The sequence below is a fragment of the Aethalodelphis obliquidens genome, unplaced genomic scaffold, assembly GCF_003676395.1.
Source record: "Aethalodelphis obliquidens isolate GAN/ISIS:26980383/991018 unplaced genomic scaffold, ASM367639v1 scaffold13, whole genome shotgun sequence".
Taxonomy (NCBI): domain Eukaryota; kingdom Metazoa; phylum Chordata; class Mammalia; order Artiodactyla; family Delphinidae; genus Aethalodelphis; species Aethalodelphis obliquidens.
In genome coordinates, this window is record NW_020837957.1 from 2,255,405 (window position 1) to 2,270,981 (window position 15,577).

The following is a 15,577-nucleotide window of genomic DNA, read 5'->3' on the forward strand; positions in this document are numbered from 1 at the left end:
TCCAGCCTCAGTGGAGTCCTCAGCCACCCCCAGGGGAGCTGAGAGGCTGGGGTGACCCTTCAGTGTTGTGTTGGCCCAGTTACAACTCTTCATTACTTTGTTCTATGGTACATTCTTATTATAGAATTTTAATGTTTTTTTATATTGAACATCTGTTTGATGCTCTATTCCTTTTCATTTGTTTTTTGTATGCCAGGTGCTCAATCCAGTGCTTTACCCATAGCAGGTACACAGTAAATGCTTATTGAATGAATAAGTGAATGAATAGAACTAGGATTTCCTTTGTACTTTTGTTGTCTCATCTTTGTTATGGAATAACCGAGACTTTTGGAAGGACCTTAGTGAAGAGAAGAATGTAGTCGTGATGTGCTATAAGTCAGGCCTGGCTTTCTTAGCTTGACAGCAGATCAGCACATATAAATGTCTTAGGTATAGGGAGACTATATAGAGACAGACTATCTAGATGAATAGTATTATTTGCATGAAACTAACTATGGTGATTTCAAACATGCAATGCACACAAGAAAATCAGTCCATTGTTCCTGGGTACCTCATACACCACTACGTACTTTTGTCTTAGTCTTACCATGGATACCAAGGAAAAATGTTTACTCAGTATTATAGATGAGAAACAAGCCTAACTACCTAAACTAGATAGGATCTATTAACCGACCTACCTAAAGTCAAACAACAAATTGTTGGTATCGATGTGACTGAACATACATGTCCTGACTCCTTGTCCGATGTGCTCCTTACAGCGGACTGCTTAGGATGAAGGAATTTCTCCCCATTGCTGTATTCTGCCTAATAACACGTCAGTCTCTTTTGACCAAACCTATCATCTTCTCTCTTCCCACCCAAACCTCCTCCCCAGCCCGTGTTCCATATGTTAGTTAGCAGCAGCTTCATTTTGTTCCTCACCAAAGCTTGAGACCAGAACCAACCCTGACTCTATCTCTCTCTCTCATAACAAGCTTCTCTCAGGGGACAGCTTTACCGTAGTTACTGTGGCACACACCAGGGTAATTAAGACAGAATTTCTCCCCTCAGAGAGCTCACAACCTTGTCCTATGTGTGTTGAGGGCACTAGGAATGAGGAGAAAAATCAACAGACAAATGGTCGTGATGCAGTGCTAAATGCTGTCATGATAAAGGTAAGCCTGGGGCACTTGACGCAAATCGTGAGGTTGAGTTGAGTCTTAGAAGACAGTAGGAATTAGGTGACGTGCTTGTGGCAAACACATTTCCCATTTCAGAATCTGTGGAACGTGCCGACCACTGTGGAGGAGGGAATATGATAAGTAACGGAAAGTGAAGGTAGCACTAAGCCAGATTTTAATGGGCCTTGTGTATCAGTCTGAGGAGTTTGCTTTGGGTTTGGTTTGGTTTTTGTTTTGATCTGTTTCTTAGCTTGAAGTCAAGCAGCTGACAGACTTTAAGCAGGTCAGGCAAGAAGGCTTTGTGAAGAACGGATAGAAGAGTAGTTAGCCTGGGAAAAGAGAAAACTGGAAGTAGACTAGGTCGTCCAAAAGTGGGAGGGGTCGTGGAGAGGGGCCATGGCCTACGCAAGCATGGCCTTATCCAAGATGAGTGGTTAATGGGATGGCAAGAAGCAGAGAGTCCGTGGAGACCACTGTCCATGGCAGAGAAAGTTGAAAGGTCACTGATTGATTGGCAGAGAAAAGGTGAAAGGTCACTGATAACTTAGGAAGGGATAGGATTTAGGGATGGTTCTGCAGATGATAGTTTTTTAAGTTAGAGCAACTTGAAAATATTTATATGCTGAAGACAGAGAGAGAGAGAGAGAGAGAGAGAGAGTCAGTCTAAGAAGCAAGTGAAGCTAAGGAAACGGACAGGACGACGTAGTTTAACCTCTTGGTTGAGTTGTCCCAAACCTGGCTGATCATCAGGGTCACCTGATGTGCTTTGTCAAAAATGCCTATTCTTGGGGCTTCCCTGGTGGCGCAGTGGTTGGGAGTCCACCTGCCGATGCAGGGGACACGGGTTCGTGCCCCGGTCCGGGAGGATCCCACATGCCGCAGAGCGGCTGGGTCGGTGAGCCACGGCCGCTGAGCCTGCGTGTCCGGAGCCTGTGCTCCGCAACGGGAGAGGCCACAGCAGGGAGAGGCCGGCGTACCACACACACACACACACACACACACAAATGCCTATTCTTTGACCCCCAATCCAGACCTAGTGAATCCGAATGTTGGCTTGGTAAAGCCTGGGAACCCGTAGGCTCCAAAAGCTGATTGTGATGGTCAGCCAGGGTTGAGAACTCCATCTCTGCTAATTTTGTCGTATTCTTTCCATGAGTGTTTGGAAACTACCTTGACCTTTGGGTCCTCTGGGAATGGTCTCTGAGAAAGAAAGAGGGTAGAGCCGTGGATCCTGTGCTGATTTTGGATTGCCCCAGAAATTTGTTCTGGATTATCTGAGCCCATGACCAAGCTGCCTCAACAGAATCAAGGACAGAATGGACTGGTTATTTTACATCATGTAATTAGCTTAGAATGGACATGATGAACTGTGAGCTTGGAACAGAATCAGAGATTTGTGGATGTCCTCTCCTTAGTATTAGACTAAAGTAAATACAATGAGATGGCTGAGTCAGCTGCCATTAACCTAACTTCGGCAATGGGCTTTAGTGGAAGAATCAGAGGACAGTGTGGCCTGGATCCTATTCCAGGCCCAAAGCTTAAGTAACTCCTCCCTTGGAGCCAGAATATCCTTAGCTATAAAATGATAATAACAGTATCGCTTTGGTAAACCTCCACATTCTGGCTCTTGCTAGCTGTTAAATACTTGGGAAAATTAACCTCTATATGCCTTGGTTTCCTGAATAATAAATAAAACCCACCCCATAGAGTTGTTGTAAGAATTAACTGAGATAATATAAATAAAAGACCTTGCAAAGTGCCTGGCACGTGGTCAAACACTCAATATGCTTGCCCCTTCTGGAACAGCATACACAGTATCCATGAAATATGGCCCCTCCAGAATACGTGGTAAAACGATACTCAGGATGTGAGCAAGGAGCAGGAATTGGAAAGGTGTGATAGGGCATAAGGCTAGAAATTTTGTTTGGAGTCCTCAGGATGTTAATTTATTTTACTTCCCTCCAAAAGGATTGCAGTTGCACAGAGTATTACTGAAAGGTGCTGTGTAATTTCTGGTCTGTTAGGAAAGGATGTGTGTGTTTTTTTTGTTTTTTTTTTTTTTTTTTTGCGGTACGCGGGCCTCTCACTGCTGCGGCCTCCCCCGCTGTGGAGCACAGGCTCCGTACATGCAGGCTCAGTGGCCACGGCTCACGGGCCCAGCCGCTCCGCAGCATGTGGGATCCTCCCGGACCGGGGCACGAACCTGCGTCCCCTGCATCGGCAGGCGGACTCCTAACCACTGCGCCACCAGGGAAGCCCAGGATGTGTGTTTTTGTGTGTCTGCACCTCTGTGTGCTTACGACAGCTCCTGTATTTTACATTTGGCAAGCTGTGGGAAGTAGATAGCTCTGTGTGCTTTGCTGAGCAGTGTTGGGCTGGGCATCGGGAAGCCCAAAGTTCCTCGAAGTGGGAGCACAGGCTTTCTGTTACAGGGCATTTTCCCTTTGTCCCTACTTCCACTGGATAATGCTATTGGGAAAGTCACAGCCCAAATACAGGCGGTTCATAATCCAGCTCTTTCTCATTGGCCTGGTGGGTTAAGTATTAAAGAAGGCAGGCAAGGAGTTTGGGGACGTGGTTGGTTTTGTTTTGACTGGAGAGGCCAATGACATAAGAACTAGTCAGATGTAGATGATAAAATTGGAAGGAAAATATTTGGGGACTGTGGAATCTGGGACCCATATGTTAGAATCATCCACAGACAGTTCAGTACACTGTGTGCAGGCGGATCTTGAGACCCAATAGACAGGAATGCCTAGAAAGAGGAAAGGCACGGTTTTTCAGCTGCTTATCTGATGACAGTTTGTCAAAGAAAAAATAAGCCAATGGGTATGGCAAAATTCTTGGTCTTCACTTATAATTAGCATAGGACATGTAAGTGAGAAATAGTCAGTTGTTGAAGGGGATGGAGAGTTTTGCCTTTAGAGAAACAGGAACCATCACAGGGAGCTCCACATCCTTTAAAGGCCAATATTAAGTTTTCTCCATCATCCTCATTTAAATGTTTCTTGGTGCTGTTTGGACATTTTGCAAAGTATTGAATCACTATTAATAATCTCATAGTACTGACCTACAGCTTCCAAGCAAATAGGAAGTGAGAATGCTCTTCCTTTTTTCTTTCATCAACTTGATAAAAGCTCTTTCTCTCTAGTTGTAAATCCATGTACTTCCTTCCTATTGACCTTCATTCTTTGCCCTCTTACCACTTTTCTCTGGGTTTCTACAGGGTCTTTGGAAATAGCTTGTCCAAATCTATTACTTTACAGATGTGGAGATTGTGAAATCACATGCCTTGGCCAACATCATCATTCACTGATTCACTCAGCAAATACTGACTGAGTGCTTCCTAAAAACTGGGCTTGTGCCAGGGCCAGGGAATGTGATGAACAAAATTGACTTGGCCCCTGCCCTCCTGGGACTGACAGCTCCTCTGCATGAGAGACACAAAACAAATAGCGGCAGAAATAAATACACCGAACTTACCAATTTTTGCCATCTATGGCAAAAATTTCCTATGAAGGAAAATACTGGATGCTCTAAGGGAGGATAATAATGGAGGGTGGTCAGGGAAGGTCTCTCTGAGAAGGTGAAGAGTTATTCCATTGCAAAAAGATTGGCATATTTACAGAACTAAAAAGAAATAGCTCTCGGTGTACAATGTAGTGAGTTGAAAAGGGGAAAGGTGAGCCTGGGGAGTAGGAAGGCACCAGATGGTACAGGGCCTGATGGGGTTGGATTTAACACTAGACATGATTATGTGGGAAACCTTTGAACAGTTTTAAGCAAATCAGTGGTGGGATTTGATTTCCGTTTTAGAAAGATGCCTTTGGATACTGGATAGAAAGTTAAACTGAAGGTCAGAGAGCTTGCCAGTCAGAGATGGCATTTTAACCCACGGCTGCTTATTCCCAGCCCGTCTGATTTACCAGGGTATCCCTTCTAGTTCCTAAGAGCCAACCTAAATTAAGTAAAGAGTGCAAAATAGCACTGGGCCCGTGTCCAAATGGCTTTCTTATGCCTGTTCAATTTGACAAAGAAAAAGACACATCAGGCTCACATCTCTAACCAGCTGAGCACCTACAAAATAATTAAGAGGTGTCAGCGCTATAGTTTCTCTCTCGAATAAAAACTCCCTTTATTATCTAAAATACACTATTGAGGGCTTCCCTGGTGGTGCAGTGGTTGAGAGTCCGCCTGCCGATGCAGGGGACACGGATTCGTGCCCCGGTCCGGGAGGATCCCACATGCCGCGGAGCGGCTGGGCCCATGAGCCATGGCCACTGAGCCTGCGCGTCCAGAGCCTGTGCTCCGCAGCGGGAGAGGCCACAGCAATGAGAGGCCCGCGTACCGCAAAAAAATAAAATAAAGTACACTATTGTTTGACCTCACGCACAGTTCTGAGTGCTGTAATTACCGTCGACTCTACCTTCCAAGCTGTAGCTTGTGTCTCTGCCATTTTCCAGGTAGACCAGCCCTTGAGGTCGATGGTAAAGCCCATGACATTGGACTCCCAGCTGGTGTGTGCCAGTTTTAGCAGTTCAGCAGTTTGTTTTTTCTCACAAGATTAAATGCTCACTTTAGCCTTATGTCTTATTTCAGTTTTGAAATCGTTCCTTAAGGAGTCAAGTGTCTCCTTAATTGTATTTATTTACACTGTATATTTACAAACTGATGCAACTGATTATTCTGATTGAAAACCATCAACATGTTTATACATTTATTCTTCCTCTTAAGAAGTACTCAGTGCATTTTTTATCTATTCAGTGCCAATTCATTCAGCATGTATCTATGGACATGTAGAAACACTACAGTGTTCTGGAAAGAGCCAGGACTTTGGAGGCAGACACCTAGGTCAAATCATGACTCTGCCCTTATGACTCTGAGCAAGTTAGTTCTTTATCTGTAAAATGGGTATAATAGCAAACTCATAGAGTCTTTATAAAACATCAAACTGTGTATAAAACTAGTTTGTGGGGCTTCCCTCGTGGCGCAGTGGTTGAGAGTCTGCCTGCCGATGCAGGGGACACGGGTTCGTGCCCCGGTCCGGGAAGATCCCACATGCCGCGGAGCGGCTGGGCCCATGAGCCATGGCCACTGAGCCTGCGCGTCCAGAGCCTGTGCTCCGCAGCGGGAGAGGCCACAGCAGTGAGAGGCCTGCGTACCACCAAAAAAAAAAAAAAAAAAAACTAGTTTGTATGATGCTCAATAAATTTACACTATTATTAAATCAAATTTATTGAGGAATAATTGACATCTAATAAACTTCACATGTTTAGCATATACAGTTGATATGTTTTGACATGTATAGTCCCATGAAATCATCCAACAAGCAGGCTTTTTCTCTCTCCATTTACCTATTTTTGTACTGGTTCCATTGGCAGTAATGTTGGGAGAAGGGAGTGTTTATCATTTTTAAACATATTTAGAATTATGATTGCTCTATATTGATTTATTTAATCATTGCTCTATGTTTAATTTATGTTTAATTGGATTTGGCATTAGAGGAAAGTAAGATTTTAGAATTTATCAAACAAAAGTATCAAAACATTCAAGAAATAGTACTTCCATGCAGATCTTCCCAGTCTGTATGCTGCAGATCACGCAGAGTGTGCGCCTTGATGTGAAAAGTACTGGGAATCTCTGCTTCAGGGGTAACAGACAAGGCTCAGATATAGATCTCACCCTCAAGGATCTTTGAGTCTAGGGATGGAGGATCCAACAGTTTCCTGTTAGGACAGTAATTCTAGCTAGAAGGTGGGAAGAGGTAAAATGCTGGAGGATGTCAGAGGGTGTGATGAACTTCTGTCCTGGGGTTCGGGTTCAGCTTCAGTAAGGAAAAAACATTCATTGCCTCCTTCACGTGTGTCTGTCTGAGATCGGTGTGCAGAGCAGTTTAGATACAGACCCTGCCCGTTGATAACTTACAGCCTAGCACTGTGCAGCGTGGGCTCACAGGTTGGGCGTCTGCCCAGGTTTTCTTCCTGGACAGCTTCCAGCATTTCTGAGGAAAGAGTGAGTGTGTGGGACCCCAGCCCAAGTGATCCAGTGGTCAGAACGCCTAACTGACTCCTATGAATGGGGGAAGACCCCTCTGGGTTCTCTGCATAGATAGTAGGACTATCATCCACCTCCACCTCTAAGTCAGGAGGGGCCTGCCTGGGGTGCACACCACAATGATAGATTGAAGGCTTCTGGGCCCTGGGGTCCTCATTACCATCATAGCCGTCATCTTCTGCTAGTGCTGAATAACAGATGAAATTTAATCAGATACCAAAGGAGTTCTCAGCGGGAGGGTTTGAGGAACCTTGCCCAATACTTAGGCTCTAGTGCTGGAATGGAACCAGAATGATCTTTTGTGGTGAGACTAAATGTATCATGCACTATGTGAATTCTGATTTATTTTTAAAACATTCTTGCTCTCATTGGCTCCCCTTTTAATAGTCTCACTGTAGCCTGTTTATTGTTACAGATGTTACTTTTAAATGAGGTCACCGAGCTTTCCTTTCTCCCAAAGGCGGTGTTTGCCTTTTTATTGCTGGGTTGGCAGGGCTGCCTGGAGAAGAGCTAATATGAGATCAAGGTTGAGCTTCAGACTCCCAGGAGACAAGGCAGAGAAAAACCCTCTTCCGTGTTTACATGCACTCACGTCAGCTTGGGTCCCCGGAGAGAGAGTGGTCGCCTGAGTCCAGGTGATGACCTTGATAAGGCTGGCTGGCAGAGTGGAGAGAGGGGATGGGCGTTGTGGTCATACACTGGCTTGACTCCCTTCTTGTCCACTGTGAAACCTCAAGCAGGTCAACAAACCTCTCTCAGCCTGTTTCCTCATCTGTAACTTGGGGTTAATAACTGTTTACTCCTAGGATTTGTGTGAGGCTACAGTGTGCTATAGCTCCTCGGTGTGTGTTGGGCAGGGTAACTGCTGAATATTTTTGAAGGCCTCCACATGGTACATTTTACACAGTGTGGTTGGAGGACCACTGCCCAAACTGGGCTTGCCACTGATGTTCGCAAATTCGCTTTGATTGAACACACCCACACGTTCCTTTATGGATGTCTGTGGCTGCTTTCGCACCACAAGGCAGTGTTGGATAGTTGGAACAGAGACCATATGGTCTGCAAAGCCAGAATCACTGACCACCTGGCCCTTTACAGAAGCTTGCTGACCCCCAAGCCAGACTAAAGGATGGCCATGTGTTGGGGACTTCCCTGGTAGTCCAGTAGTTAAGACTCCACACTTCCACTGCAGGGGGTGTGGGTTCGATCCCTGGTCGGAGCACTAAGATTCCCACACGCTGCGAGGCACGGCCAAAGGAAAAAAAAAAAGGATGGCTTTGTGGCATTCAGAGCTTTATATATATATTTTTGCCAAATACACCTCATGCTTTCTCGTTTTGCTCCATTTCCCTCTATATAATTCTTCTGATATATTGCTTATTACAGGAGGGCTTGTTTTCTGCTCATCTTTGTATCTCTTGCAACATGTAAAGCAGTACCCTACACATAGTAGTGTGTAATACATAAATGAAGTGGTGTGGAGTAGAGTGAAGGGGCATCAGAGAAGAGAGAAAGACTTCATGGAGCTTTCGGGACAGTATTGCGCACAGTAAGGTGGCTGCCACCCCAGCTGCAAACCAGTGGCAGGAATGCAGTACACTTAGGAAGGGAGGCAATACCAACTGATGTAAAGAACACAGGAGCCAGGACACCCAGATTTGAATCCCAGCTCAGCCAGTTCCTGACAAGGCCTCAGCCAATTTGCTTAAGCTCTGTAAGCATATTTTCTCAACTCCAAAGTAGGGAATAATAATACCAGCTTCTGCTTTGTGACCACCTAGAGGGGTAGGATAGGGAGGGTGGGAGGGAGACGCAAGAGGGAGGAGATATGGGGATATATGTATATGTATAGCTGGTCCACTTTGTTATAAAGCAGAAACTCACACCATTTTAAAGCAATTATACTCCCATAAAGGTGTTAAAAAAATAATAATACCACCTTCATCCTAGGGTTGTTTTATGGATTAAATGAGATAACGTGAGGGAAGGCCTCTATTCCTGTGCTGCCATGTTGGAATCATTCTGTAAGCTCTTCCTGAATGATTGTGGTTCTCATTTTTCAAGTACTATCCATGCTGTTTCCCTCACTGTGAAGTGAACAAGGTCAAGGTCACAGGTCTAGTCCCTCGGGAGACTAGCCTATTAATATTACCGTTTTCCACAGTTAGAGAACATACTCCAAGCCAGCAAGTATACACTGGCTTAACAGGGACCAGCCCAGTGAGGAGAGAGATGAATGCAAATGAATCATTTATGCCGAAAAAATAATTCACGACATATAGTGTCACTGTACAATGTTAAGAGTGATTGCTTCACTTGACTGAAACATTCATTACATTTTCTATTCATGGGGTATTTTTTTAAGGGACAGAAAGAAAATGTTGAGTAGAAAATTTACAGCCTTATACCTACTGGGATTTCTTCATAGTACAAACCATTTATGCAAAACAGATGCCCGAGGCACAGTGCCTGCGTGCACCTGTGGACTTGTTGGTTATATGTCTTTTCCCCACTCCTCCAGTTCTTGCAGACAACCTGAAATCCAACCCTGGAATTAAGTGGCAGTATTTCAGTTCAGAAGAAGGAATTTTCACTGTTTTCCCAGCACACAAGTTCCGGTGTAAGGGCAGCTATGAGCATCGCAGTAGGTACGTTGACTTGCTTGCCAAAGTTTTAATTACTGCTTAAGAGTAATCTGTATAAAATATAGACTCCCCATTCATACACACAGCTCTGCCTCCAAACTGTGGTTTCAGAAACTTATCCTGAAATGATTTCATTATTTAACATATGTGGGTGTAGAAATGCCTGGGAAGGCAAACGATGAAGCCTGGAACTTTTTCAGAACTATCTAACAAGCCAAGTAAAACAAGTATTTACTAAGAAATAAAAAATTTTGAAGCACCCAGTCTGTTTTGAGTTTCAGACACCTTCGTTGAGAGACAAATGATAATACCTTCTCTCAAGGGCAGTGCTAGAAGACTTTACAGCATAGCTCAGAATAGAGTTTGTGATTCTCAGCTTTCCTTTCTGGGATAACATGCTTGGCCATCCTTTTGAAATGTACATGCACATCTCAGCTACTAGAAGTCTTAAGGTTGTCCAGAAAACACTGGATCGAGGGTCCTTAACATGCTGCTTTTCTCAGGAAATGACTTGAGATGCTACCACTTAGCTAGAAGGGCGGTAATGGTGAGATGATTTCTAGGACAACACTCATCAATTTACAGAACCCCTTAGGCAAAAAAGATGCTTTCCTTTTTAATCCCCACAGTTTCACTTTTGCAGTGTTAGATGTTTGATGCCAGAACTTCTGGAACTAGTGCAAGATGCCTGCTTTCCATGCCACGTTTTTTGAGACTAAACCACCAATTTAGCTTCTTTCCATCTTTGTTTTAAATTATATCTGTTCACTAAACTTATTGTGATAATCACTTCATGATGTATGTAAGTCAAATCATTATGCTGCACACCTGAAACTTACACAGTGCTGTGTGTCAAGTACATCTCAATACAACTGGAAGAAAAAAATAAATAAATTGTATCTAAAATTTTCCCCAAGGAAAATACTACTTCTGTGCTTTTCCTGAAGGACCTTTGTATCATTTGTATAGTTTCTTCCGTTCCCTCCCTAGACGGCATGGTGAAGACTTGAGCATCTGGGAGACTGTTCCAGAATCCATGACCTTGGGTTCTCGTCTGGCTCATCTCTCAGGAGAGGCCAAAGACATCATAAACCATCTAATTCTCATTTACTTCTAAGAAGATAGATTAGATGGCATTCTGCTTTTAATGAATCACCTGTGAGGGATGGTCCAAAAGGAAACGCAGCACCTCGTCACAAATCGGCATTCACCCACACTCGGGAGGTTTCACGAATCTCTACCCTAAATACGCATTAAATCAATCCTCAAGCCTCTGTTTCCTTGACTAAGTAATCCGAGTTCCTCTCCTCGTAGATTGCTGTCGCCGTCTCTTGACCTGTCCTCTCACCTCTGAGGCTTTTGCAAGGTCTCCACATCCTTTGAAGTGTGGAGTGGGTTTGCAGAGCATATCAGAAAGGAGCCAATTGCACTATGAGGACCGCCCCGGATTGTACATATAATGCTGCTATTTATGTATCCCAGTAAAGCCGTTTTTAACAATTTATTGTGACAGTGTGAACACGTATTCTGCTCTTCATTTATGTTGAGTTGAATTGGAAAGGAGGGGGTATGCCATTTAAAAAAAAAAAATCTACTCATCTAGCTTGGAGGACTTAAACGTTCAGTATTCGACATGCTTGTCAGTGTCGGCATAGACAGATTTCCTTATTTTCTGTTGCCTCCTTCGCTTCTGTAGTCACCGCTCTTGGATTTTTTTTATCCAATTTCCCTACTTGGCTAAATGGTATTGACTAGTGAAAATATAGTAGTGCTTTAGTATTAATGTAGGACTTTTGGCTTGAGAACAATTAGTGTAAACTTGGCCCGATTTTGAGTTTTTTTGGTACTTTGCCTGTATTTTTTAATTTGTGCCCAGGCTTTTGTGACTCAACTGGCATCTAACATTTCACAGAACACGCTAGTGTTTTAGGGGTGTCGATAAAGGAGAGAATTCTCTCGAGGCTGATTTGCTCTCTTAAGCTCCCTCTAATTTGTTCCAGCTTTAAAACTGTGAATAGAGACCTCATTAAGCCTCTTCTCACAAACCTGCCTGCACCGCACACTAGCAGAAGGTTGCTTTGGTGGGAGGCACCTCCACCCCTTTGGCGTTCCCCCCACCTCCACCCCTTTTCTTAATGTTGGCAAACAAAAACCTGGCAAGAAGAGTGGCTGTCACCGGCTTGGACAAATCTGATGGCACAGTTTTAAATGCTCGGATAAGGGGCCTTTTGGTGGCTGACCTGTGTAAATTGTTTCAGTACAGAAAGGAAAAGGGCCCTCCTAGCAGTGGCTTTTGTCTGGGGAGAGAGAAACCAGACCAGCTATTCAAAGCTGCTCAGCGTGCTCACAGATGACAGGCTGCCTCCGTGTTAGCCAAGCCCCACTCTAAATCTGCAGAGGACCCCCGCACTGGCTGGTGGACTTTTTTCTCCCTGCTATTCTGTCTCTGCTGCCCGGGGGGCCACCAGTTCCATTTCCAGGGAGGGTGGACTTTCACATATGCTGAAAAAGCCAGCCTTCCAAAGGCTTTGCTTCTTAAATCCTTCTCCCGGTTGCTTTAATCTTTGGAAGGCAGAAGTCACCGATCCCTGTTCCGCAGACGCACGCTGTTGTCTTGAGGTCTTGTTTTCAGTGCACCAGAATAGTTTCTCGTTCCGTGCTGGTCTCTCCATCCTTGTGCCAAACCCCCAGAAACACAGGGAGGCCAGCGTGCCTGCCCATATGTAGCACTCATAGCTGTGTGAGGTTGAGGCCTTTACTCTAAACCAGGACTGACCCCAGAGAGCTTCTCCCCATTCTAGACCTATCTACGTCTCCACTGTCCGGCCGCAGTCAAAGCACATAGTAGTGATCCTGGACCACGGGGCTTCCGTCACAGACACCCAGCTTCAGATTGCCAAGGACGCTGCCCAGGTCATCCTCAGCGCCATCGATGAACACGATAAGGTGATGATGACCCCAGTGACCCGCCCCCCACCCCATTGGCATTGGGTCTTTCTTGAATACCTTTTTAAAAGTACTTTATGTTTTACGATATGTATTTTTCAATCCACCTTTAAAAATGACTTTGAGAAACGAGTGCTGTAGTTTTTATTCTCGTATTTAAGGAAGCAGCTGCCAGCCCTAGTTCCAAATCTCTTTATGAAACCATCCCCACCAAACTGAGTCTTGCACTTCCTGAATGGCCCTGCCTAGACTTCTAATTAGCTGTGACTTTCACACTGGAAATTATACTAAGGAGGAACAGGGCTAGGGCTTGGACACTGGTGGATGACTTGTCTTTATCTCAAGATTGATGGGAGGCAAGGGAGAAAAGAAGGCTGCTAGAGGTTTACTAATCTCTAGGATACCTCAGAGATAGGCGTGTTTACAACTAATGATAATCTATTGCCTGTAGACATTTTCTGCTTCATCATTTTGACTTTTCCACCTCCTAAGGTTTTACTCACTAATCTAGTTGTTTAAAACACACACCCTATGCCTTTACCGTCACCGCCACCTCCAGTCGGAGAATCCAGACGATTAGTACTTGCCAAGATTTTTATGTGTGCGAAATACTGTTTTTAATGTTCTAGATGAACACCGTACTGCTGACTTCATCTTGGAACAAAAGCCAAATTCTAGGGTCCCTGTCCCTTACCAATCCTTAATTAATCTTCTTCAAATTTGATAGGTCGATGCCTCTAGGCATTTCCTTTTAAACTCTCCAAAACTGTTCGGTAGGACTTGTCACTTTGGGCGCTCTTCTGAAATGTAGAAAACCTTCCCCTGGCAGAATAACAAGGTCTGTTTGTCTGTTTGTTTTCCCCTCCAGATCTCCATGCTGACTGTGGCAGACACCGTCAGGACTTGCTCACTTGACCAGTGCTATAAGACATTCCTGTCTCCAGCCACCAGTGAGACAAAAAGGAAAATGTCCACCTTCGTCAGCAGTGTCAAGTCTTTGGACAGCCCTACCCAGCACGCGGTGGGATTTCAAAAGGCATTTCAGCTGATTCGAAGCACCAACAATAGCACCAAGTTCCAAGCAAGTAAGTGCCTTTGCTCACTAATAAATTAGTGGCTCATAAACTAACACATAGAGGATGGCAATAGAAATATATTGTAAATTGATCACATAACTATGTCTAGAGGGATTTTTTTCTAAATTGACGGGATAAAATTTTCTTGTGTTGTCATAATGGTCATCTAATACTAGGATCTTACTAGATTTTCTCATCTTTTCCAATCAAAGGTACTCAGTCTGCACGATTTCTTTACTCCCTGAGCCTCTTCTTCCTGCGCCTTTATTAGGAACATATCCCCGTTTATTTCCCAGGAGAACATCCACATCCTTTTTGATGCTAATTGTCATCCTCTCCTCCTCAGTGACTTAGAGTGGCTGTCTGCTTGTGCGCATGTGCTCAGAAACGGGGCAGCCGGAATTCTTGCCTCGATCCTTCCTTCTTCTAACCAGCTGTCATTTAGATGAGCACAGCCCTTCAGATGTACAAAGGCACTCTAATTTAATTTTCATGTGTTAAAGAAAATCTGGAATTAGGATGCATGCTAAAGTAAAGGGAAGGATATTTGAAATAAGATACATGCTTTGAAACTACTGAAAGGAATCTATGTCATTTTCTCTTTTATATTCGAAAATCTGTTTGTAGGTTGTTTTTTTCAATGAACATATCCTGTTGAGATAAATTTAAAGAATATATTTTCAAGCTCTTCAGTGTGTCTGCATTAAAACTAAGACCACATTGATAAATGCACAACTTAGTGCCTGGCACATGGTGGGCCCTTGAAAGACAGAAGCTACTGTAATTATTACAGCTAATGATGGTAAATGGCGTATCAGTTTTACGTTTCTGTGTATTGTTATCTCACAGTTTCCGTGGGTCAGGAGTCCATGAGTTGCTGAGCCGCTTCTCTGTTTAGGACTGCACAAGGCTGCATTCTAGGTGTCAGCCAAGTCTGTGGATTCATTGAGGGTCAGAGTCCTCTTCCAAGCTCAATGGTTGGCAGAATTCATTTCTTTGCAATTGTGAAACGCATGTCTACTTGTTTCTTCAAGGCCAGGAGGAGAGCATCTTTTTTTCAAGCCCCTGACTTCGGGGAAGGCTTGGACTCTCTTTTAAAGGCCTTTTCTAACCTAATCAGGCTTACTCTCCCTTTTGATTTAAACAGATTACTCTCCCTCATGGTTAGCTTATTAAGACCTTCATTACGTCTGCAGAATCCCTCCATCTTTGCCAAATATATAGCACAGTCACAAGAATGATATCCCATCACCTTAGCCATATTCTATTGGCCAGAAGCAAATTACTGGTCATGCCCACACTCAAGAGGAGGGAGTCATACAAGGGTGGGGGTCATCTTAGAATTTTGCCTGCCAGCCTTGGCAAGCACCAGCTATCCACAGACCAATATTACAGGATGGCTGAGTGTAAAGTTGTCCATAGTTCAATAAGGCCAAAGGATAAGGCTGACCTCTCAAGTATTCAAGACAGATTGGCTAGTCGGTCAATGCCATTCACCTGTGGATGCCGTTTACCAGCTGCCATCCGGCTGTCGGCGTTCCTCACCAGATGTGCTCTTCTTACTTGATTCTTCAGCCATCAAACCATCTTTAGAGATGAAGTCCGATTTCGATGATTATTACACTGTTTAAGTAACGAAGAGATATGTTATACTGGCAGCAGCCAGGCAGTGAGTGTGTCAGGTGAGCTCGAGGTA

At 44.2% G+C, this 15,577-nt stretch overlaps 1 protein-coding gene across 2 annotated transcripts in view; it reads left to right on the forward strand.

The window, feature by feature from the left end:
• The window catches only part of CACHD1 (cache domain containing 1), a 217,345-nt gene that overhangs the window by 145,314 nt on the left and 56,454 nt on the right, over window positions 1-15,577 (forward strand). For both annotated transcript variants that reach the window (XM_027113978.1, XM_027113979.1), the window contains exons 5-7: window positions 9,736-9,862; window positions 12,661-12,805; window positions 13,674-13,890. In XM_027113978.1, the coding sequence (XP_026969779.1) occupies window positions 9,736-9,862; window positions 12,661-12,805; window positions 13,674-13,890 (489 nt within the window). The remainder of the gene's footprint in view (window positions 1-9,735; window positions 9,863-12,660; window positions 12,806-13,673; window positions 13,891-15,577) is intronic.